Source organism: Lutra lutra, chromosome 7, assembly GCF_902655055.1.
Source record: "Lutra lutra chromosome 7, mLutLut1.2, whole genome shotgun sequence".
In the NCBI taxonomy this organism is placed as follows: Eukaryota; Metazoa; Chordata; class Mammalia; order Carnivora; family Mustelidae; genus Lutra; species Lutra lutra.
In genome coordinates this window covers 51,076,422-51,093,331 of record NC_062284.1, presented here as the reverse complement: position 1 = coordinate 51,093,331, position 16,910 = coordinate 51,076,422, and the positions used below count along the sequence as shown (strand labels likewise).

Sequence of the window (16,910 nt, the reverse complement as noted above, 5' to 3'; positions counted from 1 at the left end):
GCCCTGTAAAGGGTGTCATGTATTTAATGATAAAATACTAGATTCAAGGGCTTCTGGGTGGCTTAGTCGATGAAGTGTCTGCCTTCCAGCTCAGGTTGTGATCCCAGGGTCCTGGGATCCACCCTCCCTCCCTGTTCCCAGGCTCCCTGCTCATGGGGGAGCCTGCTTCTCCCTCCCTCTGTGCCCCTCCCCCCTCTCTCAGATAAATAAAATCCCTTTTTTTTTTTTTTAAGATTTTATTTATTTATTTGACAGAGATCACAAGCAGTCAGAGAGGCAGGCAGAGAGAGAGTGGGAAGCAGGCTCCCTGCTGAACAGAGAGCCCAACATGGGGTTCAATCCCAGGACCCTGAGATCAGAACCCGAGCCAAAGGCAGAGGCTTAACCCACTGAGCCACCCAGGCACCCAGATAAGTAAAATTTTAAAAGAAGAATAAAAGCAGCTTTATTAATTTATGTATAATAACATTCATCCATTTAAAGTAAATAATTCATTGGCGTTTAGAAATTTTCACAGGTCAGTATAATCATCCCCACAGGAAATTAAAGAATATTTTAAGCAACTCAGAAGGAAACCTTGTACCTTTTAGCTACTATGCCCTCAACACTCCCTAACCCAAGCAACCATTAGTCTAGTTTCTGCTCTATAGATAGAATTATCTTGGACCTTTATATGAAGGGAATTGTATATAGATTCATGTGGACTTTGTATCTGGCTTCTTTCACTTAGCATGTTTTCTAGGTCCTTCTGGGTTACAGCCTCTATCAGTACCTCGTTTCTTTTTATAACCAAAGAATAGTCCATTGCTTGGGTACACTGCATTTTATCAAGTATCTTCAAAGTGCCAACCAACTCAACCCAAACTGAATGGATCAGTTTAGGTGAGCAAGAGAATAAAGCAAAAGTGAAGGAAGATAGGTCTGGGAAGAGAACCCAGAGAAGGGTAGTTCTCAAAAACAGTCTGTGATGAGACTATTGCTCTCTAGAGGTGCCTGCAAAATAGATTTAAAAGAAAAAGATTTTATTTATTTGAGAGACAGAGCACAAGCAAGGGAAAGCTGAGGGGCAAAGGGAGAAAGAGACACGGGGCTCAATCCCAGGGTCCTGAGATCATGACCTGAATGGAAGGCAGATGCTTAACTGACTGAGCCACCTAGGCGCCCCCCAAAATTGATTTTCTTTGATCTCAGGATAGGTGTCAAAACACACATTTCAAGGCAGGCTTTTCTGCCCTGGCCATATCATGGTCACCTTTATCAACACCAATAATGTTTATTAATCATGTACTTTGTACAGAACATTGTCCTACAAACCATGAAATAAATTGGCAAAAGGACAAAGGGCTTCCAATCTAAATGGGTTATTGGATACGTGCGTTAAAGAAAAGCTGAATCAGTTGTGCCCTCTACACCTACTTTTAGTCTTTTCCTATGATGTCACTATTTGGAAAATTTTTGAAAAAGGAATAATGTGTGAAAAGTAGCCTGTGCTAAGTGCCAATGATAAAAGGTACTACAGGGATTCAAAGAGAACCAGCATGGGATGAGGAGTGGGAAGGGGCAGCGAGACTTGAGTTAGGCCCTACAGGAAAAACAGGTGAAGAGGGTATTGTGGAAGGCACTCCATGAAGGTAGATTGAAGAACGTTTGATCACTGAACAGAACAAAATGGCAAAATCAAAGAAACCATGAGTGGGAACAGTGGGAGATAAGTGAACAAGGCTAGATTGTTCAGGGGTCTAATCCCAGGGTAAGGAGTGAAAATCTTCATTTAGGCAAAAAAAAAAAAAAAGGCTTTTTAAGTATGGACTGATGGGTGAAAATCATGCTACTGTTCTGATGGACAGATGCCAAACTGGAAGCAGAAAGGGCTGTTTTGATGGTAGAAAGAACTTCCACCCCAAACTCGCTGAATACCATAGCATCACAGGTAGCATTAAGTATTTAACCAGGTTGGTCTTTTGTAGTGCTTAAAAGACTACACTGTTATAAAATAAAATATAAAGGCAAAAGTGCAAGCAATTTAGCAATGAAAATATACACTTATGTCAAATTAGTGGTTTTCATTTTTTTTAGATTAAAACTTTGAGCACATAGTTAAAAACTTAAGCAACATAAAATGCATACAGTGAGGGGCACCTGGGTGGCTCTGTCATTAAGCATCTGCCTTTGGCTCAGGTCATGATCCCAGGCTCCTGGAAGCCGGGAGTCTGCTTCTACCTCTACCACTCCCTCTGCTTGCGTTCCCTCTCAGTGTCTCTCTCTCTCTCTGTGTCAAATAAATAAATAAAAATCTAAAAAAAAGTTGCCTACAGTGAAGTTTCACTTGCATCCTGTCCTCCATCTGCCTTTCCTTCCCCACCCCACTGGTAACCACCTAATAGTTTCTCGTGCATTCTTCCAGGATTTATAAAAAATATAAGCAAATGTAAATATGTGTTCTCATTTTTACCTCTTATTATCCATGGAAGTTAATAGGTTATATATATTGTCCTGCATCTTGCTGTTTTCTTTCTTTGTTCTCTTTTAAGATTTTATTTATTTGAGAGAGAGAGAGAGATTGCTGTTTTCTTTTGTGTCTTGAGATGTTTTGCAGGTACCATACACGTAGCAGTGTTCTTTTTTGATGACTAGGTCAGCACTGTCAAGAATACATGTCTGTCACCTCAAGGTTTTTTAGAAGCAAAGGAACAATAGGGCCTTGATGTTTTTTAGCCACTGTCCAGGCCATTTGTTGATTGCCAATAGGAATAGAGACCCAGATAATACCACCTGCCATCCCTTTAAAACAAGAAGGTGGGGGAGAACAGAACTGTTCTTTCTGTGTTGTGCCCTCTGTCTAGATCTGATTTGGCTTAGATTTGGATTTTTTTTCTTTGTAAACAGGCATCTGCTCTTCCTAACTACTTTGTGTTTCTAAAGGATATCGTTTGAACAAACACTGGCTCTCTGCCTGTTTTTGTTGTTGTAAACTTGGACCCTAATGAAAATGGAATATTTCCAGTCCTTAGCCTTTTTGCCAGATTTTTAGTTTTGGACTCCATTAGACTTGACATTGTTTGGAATGAATCCTTATTCTCTGGTATTTAGGTCGAAGACCTCCCCCACCCCTTCCATTTGATTTTCATATTCAATTCACGTCCATTCTGAGTTTTTTTCATTGTGGGAAGCTTACTATCTCAACAGCCACTCTCTCTTTTTTTCTTGCTTTCTATCTCTTTTTTTTTTAAGGCAGGATTTTTTTTTTAAAGATTTTATTTATTTATTTGACAGAGAGAGATCACAAGTAGAGGCAGGCAGAGAGAGAGAGAGGGAAGCAGGCTCCCCGCTGAGTAGAGAGCCCGATGCAGGACTCAATCCCAGGACCCTGAGATCATGACCTGAGCCGAAGGCAGCGGCTTAACCCACTGAGCCACCCAGGTGCCCCTGCTTTCTATCTCTTTGCTACTCATTTTTTAAATGCCATTTGGTTTGTTGGCTATTTGATTTTGGCCTTAGCCTTCCTTTTTCTTATATTTTGAAGGGTCCGAGAGATGCCTTACAAAACAAACCCCATCCTGCAGTGGTATTGTGTATTGTGTAACCCTTAGACACATGAGGAGTCTCCATCCAAGGAGGGGCTCTTGGCAGTCACACTCGTTTATGAGACAACTAGGGTGGACATAGTCTAATGTGACCCTCACTTACTTGGGAGTTTTCGGTAACAGTGCCCTCTTCTGGTAAAGACATTGGAGTTAGGATGTTTGTAGTCCCATCTGAGTTGGAAAATGTGTTCATTTCTCTGATTGAGCTATTTTGTGCCCTTTGGATAAATAATCCTGCTTGGTTTTTCTTCAAAGGATGTCTGGGTCAGTTCTTGTCATCAGTCTGCACCTAGTAGGGCATTCAGATAACCAGAGCTTTGACCTGATGATCCTGCATTGCATTTGTTTGTCCATTTTTTCTCCATTTATTTTGAACTTTGTCCTTTTATAATGAGATTATTAAGCCAGAAATGCTGGCGTGTGTGGGTGTGCACATGTGTGCATATATGCATACGTGCAAAAACCAAAATTATCAACTTATAAACTCTTGTCTGCCCATGAAAACTTGAAGAAACTTGAAGCTTCCCAATGTCTCAGACAGGGCACTCTTCAAATGTATGTTTCTGGGCTGCGCCGCAGGGAAAAAGATGAATACATAAGGAAGGTATGTTTATTCACTTATGTTCCAGAGATTAAGGAACAGAGAAGAACAAGACAATATGCCTGTCTTTGTGGAGTTTACATTAAATTGGGGGAGTCAATTTACAAATAAATACAAATGTAAAGAAATCTAAGGAAATGGTAAGGGTTAAGAAAAAATAAAGTGAGGGAATGGATAGTAATAGAGGAAGGAAAGGCTAGTTAAAACTATAGTGAGATACCATTTCACACTCAGCAGAATGTCTACAATAAGGCAGACATTAACCAGTGTTGGCAAGGAGACAGAAACAGGAACCGTCATGCATCGCTCGCTGGTGGGAAGGTAATAGGGTGTTGCCACAAAACAGTTTGGCAGTTTCTCAAGAAGTTAAGCACAAAACTACCATATGATCCAGCAATTTCACTTCTAGGTATCTACCAAAGAGAAATAAAAACATAACCACCCAGGGGTGCTTGGCAGGCTCAGTTGGAAAAAAAAAACAAAAAACTTAGGGGCGCCTCGGTGGCTCAGTGGGTTAAAGCCTCTGCCTTCGGCTCGGGTCATGATCCCAGGGTCCTGGGATCGAGCCCCGCATCAGGCTCTCTGCTCAGCAAGGAGCCTGCTTCCCTTCCTCTCTCTGCCTGCCTCTCTGCCTACCTGTGATCTCTGTCTGTCAAATAAATAAATAAAATCTTAAAAAAAAAAACTTAAAAAAAAGAAAAAAAAACTATATCCATTAAAGACTTACACACAAATGTTCACAGCAACATTAGTCCTAATAAAAAATGAAATAATTGGTGAACAAAAAAATATATATCCATACAATGTAATACTATTCAGCTATAAGAAGAAACAAACTACCCACACTGTTCTTGTCATGGATGAACCTCAAACACCTGCTGAGTAAAATAATTTGATACAAAAGAGCGTGTATTCTATGATTCTGTTTATATGAAATTCCAGAAAAGACAGACTTGTGGAGACAGAAAGTAGATAGTGGTTTCCTGGGATCCAGGGTGGAAATGGAAATAATACAGGCATAAGGGATCTTACGGGATGAGAACAGAACAAATGGGTGCATTGCTAGTAACGCTACTAAAAGTCACTGAATTAGGGCGTTTAGGTGGCTCAGTGGGTTAAGCTTCTCTGACTTCAGCTCAGGTCATGATCCCAGGGTCCTGGGATTGAGTCCCACATCGGTGCTCTGCTCAGCAGGGAGCCTGCTTCCTCCTCTTTTCTCTCTCTCTGTGATCTCTGTCAAATAAATAAATTTTAAAAATCTTTAAAAAAAAAGTCACTGAATTGTACACTTGAAATGGGTGGATTTTATGATATGGAAAATATACCTCAGTAAATTTTTTTTTGTTTTTTTTTTTTTTAAAGAAAGTAATAAAGGGGCAAGAGATTTCAAGTGGGTTAGTTCGGGGAAAGCCTTCCTGAGGAGCTGGCATTTGACCAGAGGCCTCGGTAAATAACTACACCACCATGAAAAGTAAGGAGACTTGGTAAGTTTCTGAATTCTTGGTAATGATGTGTGAGTCAGTAAGAAGGAGACATCATTTAAGAATGTTTATTTCAATTTTTAAAAGGCAGAATCTAGGGGTGCCTGGGTGGCTCAGTGGGTTAAAGCCTCTGCCTTCTGCTCAGTCATGATCTCAGAGGCTTGGGATCAGCCCCGCATTGCATTGGGCTCTCTGCTCAGCGGGGAGCTTGCTTCCCCCTCTCTCTGCCTGCCTCTCTGCCTACTTGTGATTTCTGTCTGTCAAATAAACAAATAAAATCTTAAAAAAAAAAAAAAAAGCAGAATCTAGTAATTTGTTATGGATTACAGAGAGTTTAAGAATAAAGAAAAAAGCCTTATTTGGATATTCAGAATAGAACATTAAAATGCATCAACATTGAAATAGACATTAAAACAATATTCCAGGGGCACCTGGGTGGCTCAGTGAGTTAAAGCCTCTGCCTTCGGCTCGGGTCATGATCTCAGGGTCCTGGAATCCAGCCCCACATCGGGCTCTCTGCTCAGTAGGGAGCCTGCTTCCCCCTCTCTCTGCCTGCCTCTCTGCCTATCTGTGATCTCTGTCTGTCAAATAAATAAATAAAATCTTTAAAAAAAAACCCCAAAAAACAAAATAACAAAACAAAAACCAATATTCCAAACAAATAACTGCCAATTTCCCGTATTAGTTCCTTCAGTCCCATACAACTAATTCTTATTCTGCTAGATCTTGTGTAAGCAGTCCCATGAAGTTGTTTGCTAATTGACCAAGAGTTCTGGAAATTTTGGCTCAGTCCACTGGTTTGGTATGAAAGTTGTCTAAATATTATTAACTCAAAAACCTGTCCTTAGGAATCTATGCTTTAAAGGGCCAATGGCTTGAAGTATCTGGTACAGTCCTTTTTCATGAGGATCTGACACCACCTTTTATTAAAGACACAAATTCTCATTGGTGTTTATAATGGAGCCTTCAGGCCAGCAATAAACAAAAACTACCCATGGGTGACAGAAACTTAAAATGCCCGTGGTTAGTTTATAGCTGATAATCTTCAGATGTGAAAATGTAGGAAGGTTCATAATAAGAATAATGCACCTCACAAGGAAATTTGGTTGTTTCTTTGGAATGTAAATCCGTAATAAAAGCCATTTCAAAAAAAATTTTAGACAATATGTCTTTAAAGATCGTTAAGCCTATTTCAAAGAAGTCAGTGCATGTTACTTGTGCTGATTGATAAAAATGGATGAATGTAATTTTTATAGAAAGTGCAACCCAGAATATTACTGAGCTGGCGTCTTTCCTAGCAGAGGTGTAGGATTTAGATATAATTTGGGGAGTTTGTTCTGTAGACTTTGTTGGTTCTGGAAGTTCCTGTTGCACTAGAGTAGGGGTAGTTGTGGTCTGTTTTATTGATCATATGTTATTAGCAAAACTGCTCCAACATTACAGAAGGTGCCAAAATCACTCAGTTAGAAAGAACAAGACGCAGTGCCCTAACTCCGCAGAGGATCATCTACCAAACGGAACCAGGGCTAGACAGGGCCTACACCAGACAAGCCCAGACCAGGGTGACTGCAGAAATTAGAGGTGACAAAGGAGTATAAGGATGAAAGATCTGGGGTCACCGGGGTGGCTCAGTTTGTTGGACTTCTGCCTTCCCTTTGGTCATAATCTCAGGATCCTGAGATCAAGTCCCATGTCGGGCTCCTTGCTCAGCGGGGAATCTGCTTCTCCCTCTGCCTGCTGCTGCCCTGTTTGTACTCTCTGACAAATAAATAAATAAAATCTTAAAAAAAAAAAAAAGAAAAGAAAAATCCAGCACAGGTTAGAAGGGTTGAGTTCTATGGATTTGACCAGGTTTATGTGAGTTCATTTTATAAATGTGAATTGTCAGGATTCTTATTAAGAACTGAAAATATCCATCTCATATGAGATAGATATTTTTAAGATTGTTTTGGGCATCAGTGATAATCAGTTAGTTGTTCTCTAGATCCATGAGGAAATGACTTCAATAGGACCAGACCATCAGGGGCAAGATAGATGGGATAAAAGAAGGAACAATTTGTGGAATCCTATAAGTCAGAGTCCTGCCCCCATTCTACTGCCTCCTAGCTATGTGGCCCAAGGCAAGTCACTTACCTCAAGATTACTGTAAAACAAGAGAAATAATTCTAGTTCCTTTTACTTGTTGAGGAAGTTGTAAAGGTCATGTAAGGTCATTTAGGTGAAAGTAAACTAAAATGCAAAGCCATCTGATTAGGTCCCCAGAAAGCCTAAATACCACCATTGTATGAATTGGAAGGAAAGGCACTTCCTCTGGGTGAAGTCAGCTCTGCGCCAGTTTGCAGTTTGTTGCACAGAGCACAGTTAGGTTCTGATCTCTACGTACTGCATGGCTGGCCACCCCAGCACAGCGTAAACTTCAATTCGGTTCCTTTCTTTCTTTTTCTTTCTTCCTTTCTTTCTTTTTCTTTCTTCTTTCTTTCTTTCTTTCTTTCTTTCTTTCTTTCTTCCTTCCTTCCTTCCTTCCTTCCTTCCTTCCTTCCTTCCTTTCTTTTCTTTCTTTCTCTTTCTTTCTTCCTTTCTTTCTTTCTTAAGATTTTATTTATTTATTTGATAGACAGAGATCACAAGTAGGCAGAGAAGTAGGCAGAGAGGGAGGGGGGAAGCAAGCTCCCCGCTGAGCAGAGAGCCCTGAGGTGGGGCTTGATTCCAGGACTCTGGGATCATGACCCCAGCCAAAGGCAGAGGCTTTAATCCACTGAGCCACCCAGGTGCCCCTGCAGAACGGTTTCTGCATGGGAAATGACACTGCGTGGGAGCACCAGGAAGTGTTCCCTACCAAGATGCTTGCCTGGTCTCCTCCATGGCTAGGTCCCTTTGGGTTTGGTGGGTCAGGCTAAACCGACACCAGACTCTGCACACTCTTGAGCACTCTGCAGTCCTAACGGAGGTCAGTGTTTGAGCATAGGGTCATCTCAAGTAACCTGTCTCTGAAAAATGCCTCCCACCCCACTGGCCCCACTCTGAACCTAGGTGCATCTGGAGGGCATGTGTGTGATGAAAACCCTGGGGAAAAAAGGCAATGGCTGGTTTGGGACCCACAACAAAGTTGAATCCCTTAGTAGTGAATCGATGTTCAATGTTCGCTTTCCCTTCTTTTGTTTTTATGTTTCTCATCCTGAGAAACTCCTCGTAGCTTGGAGCACATCCATCCCGAGGCTGAGCTGGTTTCACACCCATCCAGTCAGCTGTCACCAGGCAGAAGCAGCTGCCACTGCAAGGTGAGGGAAAAGCTCCCACATGCCCAGCGGAGGAGCGTGCTGACTATTACTAATTCTTGCATAACCAAGTGCTTCTCAACTGCATCCCCAAATCCAAGCTTTCATACCCAAGACATTGTACCTCCCTTCCACTACCCCGAGGTGTGATTCTCAGATGCAATCACACGGATTCACACTTACCCACAGGCAACTCGTCTTCTGAGTCTGAGCACTCAAACATCGTTGCTCCAACAAGTCTTGCCTTTCACTCCTGCATTGTTGGTTTTCTTCTCTGCTTAGTCTTTATTATCTGTAAACAAGCTGATGTTGTCTTTTCTTAAAAACAAAACAAAGTAGAAAACCAACCTTCTCTTGACCCTTATGCCCTTTCAGTCTCATACTTTACATACCTGGTCATATGCTGATGGCTCTGAAATTTGTAGCTCCAGCTCACACTGGTCTGCTGTACAGTCTGCTATAGTCACTATATTTAATTACCGCCTGACATCTCGACTTGAAATTTTAATACGGGTGTTGAATTTAACATCCACACAGGGGTGAGTGGGGTGGAAGAAGATGGCAGGCTAGATATCCTGTGTAAATAGCTGTGTAGGTGAGGGTCCTATGTGTGCAGACATGTGTTTCTCCATACTGTTAATAAACCATCTATAATGAGGCTTGACACTTAATATAAGTGTTTATTTTGCAAAAATTATTGGTTCATAGGAAGTTGCCAAGATAACACAGAGAGCTCTAATGTACCCTTCACCTGTTTCCTTGTGATTACATCTTACGTATCCACATGATGTGTGAAATTGACAGTAGCATAATGTGTGTGTGTGTGTGTGTGTAGTTCTGTGTCTTTTTATTTTATGTGTGGATTTATGTAGTCACTGCTGCAAACAAGATACAGAATGACTTCATCACCACCAAAGATTTCCCTTGTGTGGGTGCCTGGCTAGCTCAGGTGGTAGAGCGTGGGACTCTTGATCTCTTGTCCTGAGTTCGATGCTCCCACTTTGGGTGTAGATATTACTTAAAAAAAAAAAAAAAAAAAACAAACAAAAAAAACCTACAAAAGGACCTCCCTTGTGGTACCTCCTTAGAGTCACATCTGTGTCCTTACGCCCACCATTCAAACCCCTGACACTGTTCTCCATATTGCACGGATGTCATCTAAATGGAGTTATAGGGTACATGGCCTTTGATGTTATTATTTCTTTCATGCAGTGTAATACCTCTGAGATCCATCCGGGTGATTAGGAGTGTCCGCAGCCCATCCCTCTTTACTGCTGAGTAGGATTGCATGCTGTGCGTGCCTTCCAGTTTGTTTAGCCCCTCACTCAGTGGAGGACATGTGGGCTTGTTTCTAGTGTGGGCTAATACAAATGAAATGCTGTTAACATTCGTGTACAAGTTTTTTGGTGGACATATGTTTTCCTTTCTCTGAGATAAATGCCCAGGAGTGTGATTGCTGAGTTGTAGGATAAGCATGTAGTTAGTATTTTTAAAAAATCTGCCAAACTGTTTCCCAGGTAATAGTACCATTTATATTCCCATCAGCAATATACAAGAGATCCAGCTTTTTCGCATCCTTGCCAGTGTTCCGTATTATCACTACTTTTTTTTTTTTTTTTCATTTTAGCCATTCTGATAGATGTGTAGCAGTGTCTTCCCACCAAAGGTCCCTGGACTTCTTTCTCTGCAGTCCTGTCCCGCCTGGTATTCTGCTGCATGAACTCAAGTTGCCTAGTCCTTCTTGGACTCTCAGTTCCATCTCCTCGTCTCAGGAAGACTGAGAGACTCTGTTCACGTCCTGGTCTCTGTGCCATCTGGCCCAGAAACTCTCCCCAGGGAGTAAGTTGGAGGAGTAGTCTCATCCCCTTTGCTTCCCCTCTCTCAGTGATCACTGGACTTCATCACCTTTGTCCAATGTGTTGAAAATCTATTATTTCATATTATTTGTCCATTTTTCCAGGAGCTTTAGGCAAAATCCAATCACTGTTCCTCCATCCCTACTACAAGTGGAAGTCCATTACTTTTTTAAGTCCATATTTTATTTTATTTATTTTTTAAATATTTTATTTATTTGAGAGAGAGAGGGTGAGAGAGTGCACATGAGTGGGGGTGAAGGGCAGAGGGAGAGGGAGAAGGCGGCTTCCGGCTGAGCAGGGGAGCCCAATCAGGGCTCCCTTGATCCCAGGACTCCAGGATCATTACCTGAGGGAAGGCAGACAGTCGACCATCTGAGCCACACTTTTTATTTATTTTTTAAAGATTTTATTTATTGGGGCACCTGAGTGGCTCAGTGGGTTAAAGCCTCTACCTTTGGCTCAGGTCATGGTCCCAGGGTCCTGGGATCGAGCCCCGCATCGGGCTCTCCGCTCAGTGGGGAGCCTGCTTCCACCTCTCTCTCTCTCTGCCTGCCTTTCTGCCTACTTGTGATCTCTGTCTGTCAAATAAATAAGTGAAATCTAAAAAAAAAAAAAAAAAAAAAGATTTTATTTATTTATTTGACAGAGATCACAAGTAGGCAGAGAGGCAGGTGTGGGGGCAGGAGGAGAACAGGCTCCCCGCTGAGCAGAGACCCCGATGCGGGGCTGGATCCCAGGACCCTGGGACCATGACCTGAGCTGAACACAGAGGCTTTAACCTACTGAGCCATCCAGGTGCCCCTTATTTATTTATTTGAAAGAGAGAGTGGAAGAGAGAGTGAGCATGAGGAGGGGGGTGCTCAGGAGAAGATTCTTTATGCCCTCTTCGTGTTACTGGTAGACCTCACTGGACCGAATGGGCAGAATGGGCACCACCACAAGTAGATGGTGAAATGTAATAAATGCCTAGTGTGAAGTAAGTGCTCAGTATTGTTTAGTTGTTGTTATTATACTCCTAAATTATCAACATCAGCACTGCAAAAGGCCAGCCAAGTGGACGCTGCCAATCACAGAGGTAGCTCCCAGACCACTGTTTGAAAACTCCTGCCTGAATGACAAAGCAAAACATCCTCCTAAAGAGTCTTGTTTTTGTCCAGAAGGGGTTTTTATAGTGCCTCAATAATCTCCAGAGTGCTTTAAAAAAACATCTTCTGCTGTCACTTTTAGCTAAAGATGTGAATAGGATCAGCATTGTTGCCCTCCTGGTTTTCTCACCCAGGCTACAGGGACTGGTAGTGATGGTGCTGCTTTGGATTGGTCTCATCTAGAGCTAAATTACCAGGTTTGCAAAATGTGGATGTTCTGATGGGAATGTGGATCTTGGTTGGGTTGGAAACAAGGAGAAGGGAGTGGAGGGCAGTGCTAGGCTTAAGGTACTTGCACATTTATGATTGCCTCAAATATTCCAACGTTCAAATGAAGTCATGATCCAAGTCTAAAATGTAAGAAGCAAAATAACCATGTTGGAGAGTTGACCTAAATAAAGGCCAAGGATCTTGATGTGCTAGAAACGAACAGGAAAGGGCTGAAGGATGTACATGTGGAGAATATTAAACAGTGACTTGATCTGAGCTTCATGGTAAGGTCAGGCTGAAGTAAAGCTCAGGATAGTGGGTGGAACTCGGGAGTGGGACAACTGACCAGACAAAACTGTCCGCAGTGTCCCAAGCTGGAGCCATTTCCTGTCTGTCTGTCCAAATAGCCTTACTTCAAAGTGTCTGTGGGAGCAGAGAGAATTGAGTGAGTGTTTATCCAGTGCTGGTGGGAGGAATGGAAGGTGGGTGGGCTTGGGAATTAAGTCTGGGTTTAAGAGCAATGGGACCGGCAGGAGCCAGCCATTTTTCTACAGACCAGCATCCAGGGCACTTTTCAGGAAGAAGGAAACCCTGGGAGGGAAGAGCTTGGGGAACAGGAGAGCACAAAAATCTCTGAAGCTACTTAGGTGTGGAGGTAAGTCCCTGTAGTGTTGAGTGCCCCAGGGAACAAGACAGGAAGTTCTTCTTTAGAAAACATTTTTAAATATTGAAATTTTTCAACTTTAAAGGAAAGTTACAACGATAATACAAAGAACTCCTGAATATCCTCTATCCAGACACATAATTTTAAAAACTTTTTCCCCACATTAAAAAAAATCATTTTCTTTCTTTCTCTGCAGACTCATGTATACATATACATGTAATCTATATTTTGAACAATTTGAGTGTAGGCTGCATACAGTATGGCCCTTTGTTCCGTAACATTTCAGGCTTCATTTTTTTTAAAGAACAAAGACATCCTTTTATAAAGTTTTTTTTTTTTTTTAGTTTTTATATTTTAAAAGATTTTATTTATCTAACTGACAGAGAGAGACAGCGAGAGAGGGAACACAAGCAGGGGGAGTGAGAGAGGGAGAAGCAGGTTTCTCACCAAACAGGGAGCCCAATGTGGGGCTTGATCCTAGTACCCTGGGATCATGACCTGAGCCGAAGCAGACGCTCAACGACTGAGCCACCCAGGTGCCCCAAAGATACTCTTTTAAATAATCATAGTATAATTTTCAAATTCAGTATAGCAAACATTGATATAATCCTATCTACTCCAGAGACTATATCCTAGTTTATCAATTGTCTCGATGTTCTTTACAGAAATCTTTTTTTTTTTTCCCCTGGGAGGAAATGTCTTTGATGAGGGATGAAACTGACCTCACAGAACAAAGATACATGTTTTTTCCTCTCAGCACTCATTGGGGTCTTTATTAGTTAGGGAATCCCAGGAGGTCAGTTTTGGAGTTTGGGGGACTTTTTTTGTTTGTTTGTTTGTTTCATTCTTATGCCATTTCCTCCCTAAGAGTACAAAACTAATCAGCAGGAAATACCCAAGTGCTAAGAGATCTTTAGTAGTAAAAGAGTTCTGGCATTGACACGATGTAGCTTTAACAGGGTCCGGAGATGTGAAATTGGGCATTGCCTCCCCCTCAAAGCCCCACCCGTCCCTATCATGTAGCCTCTGCTTAGGGTTTAGGAATAAGAATGGATCATAGTGCTTTTTCTATTTCTTTTTATCTTTTGAGGGGAAGGATGGGTAGAGAGGACAGTAATAGATACTTGAATGAACAAAAATTAATTTGGGATAAAAATAGAGAGATAGTCTCCTATGGCAATTCTAGTCCTTTACTGAGAATAAGGCTTTCTATAAGAATTCCTCTTAAGAGGGCCCCTGGATGGCTCAGCGGTTGAGCGGCTGCCTTCGGCGCAGGCCATGATCCCAGAGTCCTGGGATTGAGCCCTGCATGGGGCTTGCTGCTCAGCAGGGAGCCTGCTTCTCCCTCTCCCTTTACCTGCTGCTTTGTCTACTTGTACTACCTGTCTTCCTCTGTCAAATAAATAAATAAAGTCTATTTATTTATTTGGCAGATCACAAGTAGGCAGAGAGGCAGACAGAGAGAAGGGGAAGCAGGCTCCTCGCTAAGCAGAGAGCCCGATGCGGCGCTCTATCCCAGAACACTGGGATCATGACCTGAGCCGAAGGCAGAGGCTTAACCCACTGAGCCACCCAGTGCCCCAAATAAATAAAATCTTAAAAAAAAAAAAAAAGAATTTCTCTTAAGGAAAGTATGACACTGTAATTGCTTGTCTTCTCAACTGTTCTCTTGGGTTATTTGGAACTAATATCTGTGTAGGAGACACTTGAGGTCAACTTTCCCCACTGATTCCCCATATGCAAACCAATTTCAGAACTGCTTCTCCTGGTCACCTACACATTATTACACAGCGACAGGAATGTTGTGGGGAGGGACCAGAGAAACAGGAAAAAGACAAGAAAGAATCTCTGCCAGGAGGGTAATGCCGAGGAGGGAGGAGACCCCGAAGACTATGGAGTCAGTGTTTAGTAGGGAGTCTAGGGCCCCTCCTGGAGCCAAGTTGCATCTCAAAGTCAGCCCTTCTGTATCCCTTCCGCCCTCCAGGAAAAATGAAGCTGACGCTGGCGCAGATCTTCTTTATGATGTTGCTGCTCCTGCTGGGCCTGGGACTTGGCCTGGGGTTGGGGCTGCAGATGGCTGCAGCAGTCCTACAGGAGAGCGATCAGACCCTGAGTGAGCTGTGGTCCAGTGACTCCGAGGACAAGACCAAGGCCACTCAAGGAGAGGGCAGCCAAACTACAGAAACCTTGCTGGTTAGCAACAAAGGAGTGGTACAACCGGCCTGGTCTGAAGACACCGTCCTCAGGGAAGACGAAGTTCGGGGAAGCAAGATGCTCAGAGCTGAGCCTCTCCTTCCCAGCCACAAAGACTACCTTAGGTCTGACCTGATGACCAGGGAGTGCAACAGCCTGATGTCACACAAGCTGAAGGAACACAACCGCACGTGCATAAGCCAGTACACGTTCATCCATGAGGATCTGGATACAGTCAAGGCTGTCTGTAACAGTCCTCCAGTTGCCTGTGAGCTCAAGGGGGGCAAATGCCACAGAAGCTCCCGTCCTTTCGATTTGACACTCTGCAGGCTGTCCAAACCAGGCCAGGTTCCTCCTCACTGCAATTACCTCACTGTCATTTTTGAAAAGTATATTATTATATCCTGTAATGACTCGAAGTTCCAGATAACGTCTGGCCAATGAAACGACTTATCTTCTTCATCCTTCCTCTTCACCCTTCTCCTCTTTCTCCTCCTTCTCACTTCTCTCTCCTACTGGTTTCCTCCTCCCTGGTGTTCTGCATAAAAAGGTTCTGGGAAGAGAGGCTGGCCTCCTCTGGATCATTCTCCCCTGAGAACACAGTGCTTCTTTTCCCCTAGGTTTCACCCAACTTGCAGTTAGTTCCTAGGGCTAGAAGTGAAAGAATAGGATAACGATCTGTAGTGTCTCTAGGTCTTCCCGTCTGCCCTGCCCTGGGAGGAGATAAGTGAAGAACTGCTCTAGTTTTTGTGGTGACTCTGGTCATCAGCCTGTTTCCCAGTCCCTTTGTCTTTGGGTGTGGACTGTAAGAGGTTGACGCATCCTCCACCCACATCCTTCCCTGCTGCCACCATCACAAGAACCTCCTGGGCTTTCCACATGCACCTGTTAGCAGCCGATGGAAATGAGTGACTCAAGCTGTGACTGTACCTGGTGAACCAAGTGGGTCAGGTTTTTTTCTTACAGCCCTTTGGGCTGTGCTGGGAAGGTGCTGAGTGGCACAGACAGAGCTAGAACATGTGATGGGGCAAGGACAGTGCTCTTTCATTTGACCCTTCTCAACCCTTTTCTCTCTCCTCCCATCTTCTACTATCTGCCCTTTTGTCTTGCTTCTTTTTCCATCTCTTTGTTTTTTTCTTTTACATACCCCTCTTACCGCCAACCCCCTTCCTCTGTTTTCCTTTTCCTCTACTTTTTGGGCGCTCCCTGTTCGTTCTCTGAATCCCTTTAGAAATTCATTCAGCCACTTAAGTGTCAGACTCTAGATTTCAGCTTGGGTTATGATCTCAGGGTAGTGGGATTGAGCACTGCCCCCCAGCTCTGTCCTCAGTGGGAATTCTCTTCTCTCCCTCTGCCCCCATCCCTGCTTGCAAGTACGCTCTTTCTCAAATAAATAAATTCATCTTTAAAAATAAAGAAATTCATTCAGCCAACATGGATGATTTATGCTATGCCAGGTAAGAAGGTGTAGGTCGTATAGTCTAAAGAGTCTGGCATAGGGAGTTGAGGGAGGGCGGAGAAAGAGAGCTATTTCCAGAAGGTTTACTTATGTCCAGAAGTGAGACTGGTGCTCACTTCAGGTGCTCAATGATGCAAAATGAATGGGATCAAGAGAGTCTTATTGTCAGTCATCACCTCTTCCCCCTTTTTGCTCTGCAGAAGAATGTTGGTGAAAGGATAATTTCAGCAGAGAAGGGGTTGAATCTATTCGTGGAGCGGAAAAGCTATGAGTTGAATAAATAGAGGATGGAAGTGGCTGCCCTCAGCCCATTTCCTCTGAATTAATTTCCAACAAGAAATAGTGTAGTGAGACATGCATGGGTGCAGAAGGGAATCCAAGAAAATTGCCATGTGACTTAATTTTGAGATTTCCTAACCCGGGGGGGGGGGGGGGCGGCTCC

General features: G+C 43.0%; 1 protein-coding gene across 3 annotated transcripts; it reads left to right on the top strand.

The window, feature by feature from the left end:
- Positions 1–10,422: 10,422 nt before the first annotated feature.
- On the top strand, positions 10,423–15,453 carry RNASE10 (ribonuclease A family member 10 (inactive)). Of its 3 annotated transcripts, none has more exons than XM_047735943.1 (2): positions 10,423–10,780; positions 14,801–15,453. In XM_047735943.1, the coding sequence occupies exon 2, from the start codon at positions 14,806–14,808 to the stop codon at positions 15,451–15,453; it is 648 nt and encodes a 215-aa protein (XP_047591899.1). In that variant the 5' UTR covers positions 10,423–10,780; positions 14,801–14,805. The 3 variants fall into 3 exon arrangements, with proteins under 3 accessions (XP_047591899.1, XP_047591900.1, XP_047591901.1); XM_047735944.1 differs by lacking the exon at positions 10,423–10,780 and adding an exon at positions 12,504–12,597; XM_047735945.1 differs by lacking the exon at positions 10,423–10,780 and adding an exon at positions 12,714–12,807.
- The last annotated feature ends 1,457 nt before the right edge of the window (positions 15,454–16,910 follow it).

What these genes read in the sequence shown, in the direction of transcription:
- RNASE10 (XM_047735943.1), top strand. Translation starts at nt 14,806, where the DNA reads ATGAAGCTGACGCTGGCGCAGATCTTCTTTATGATGTTGCTGCTCCTG.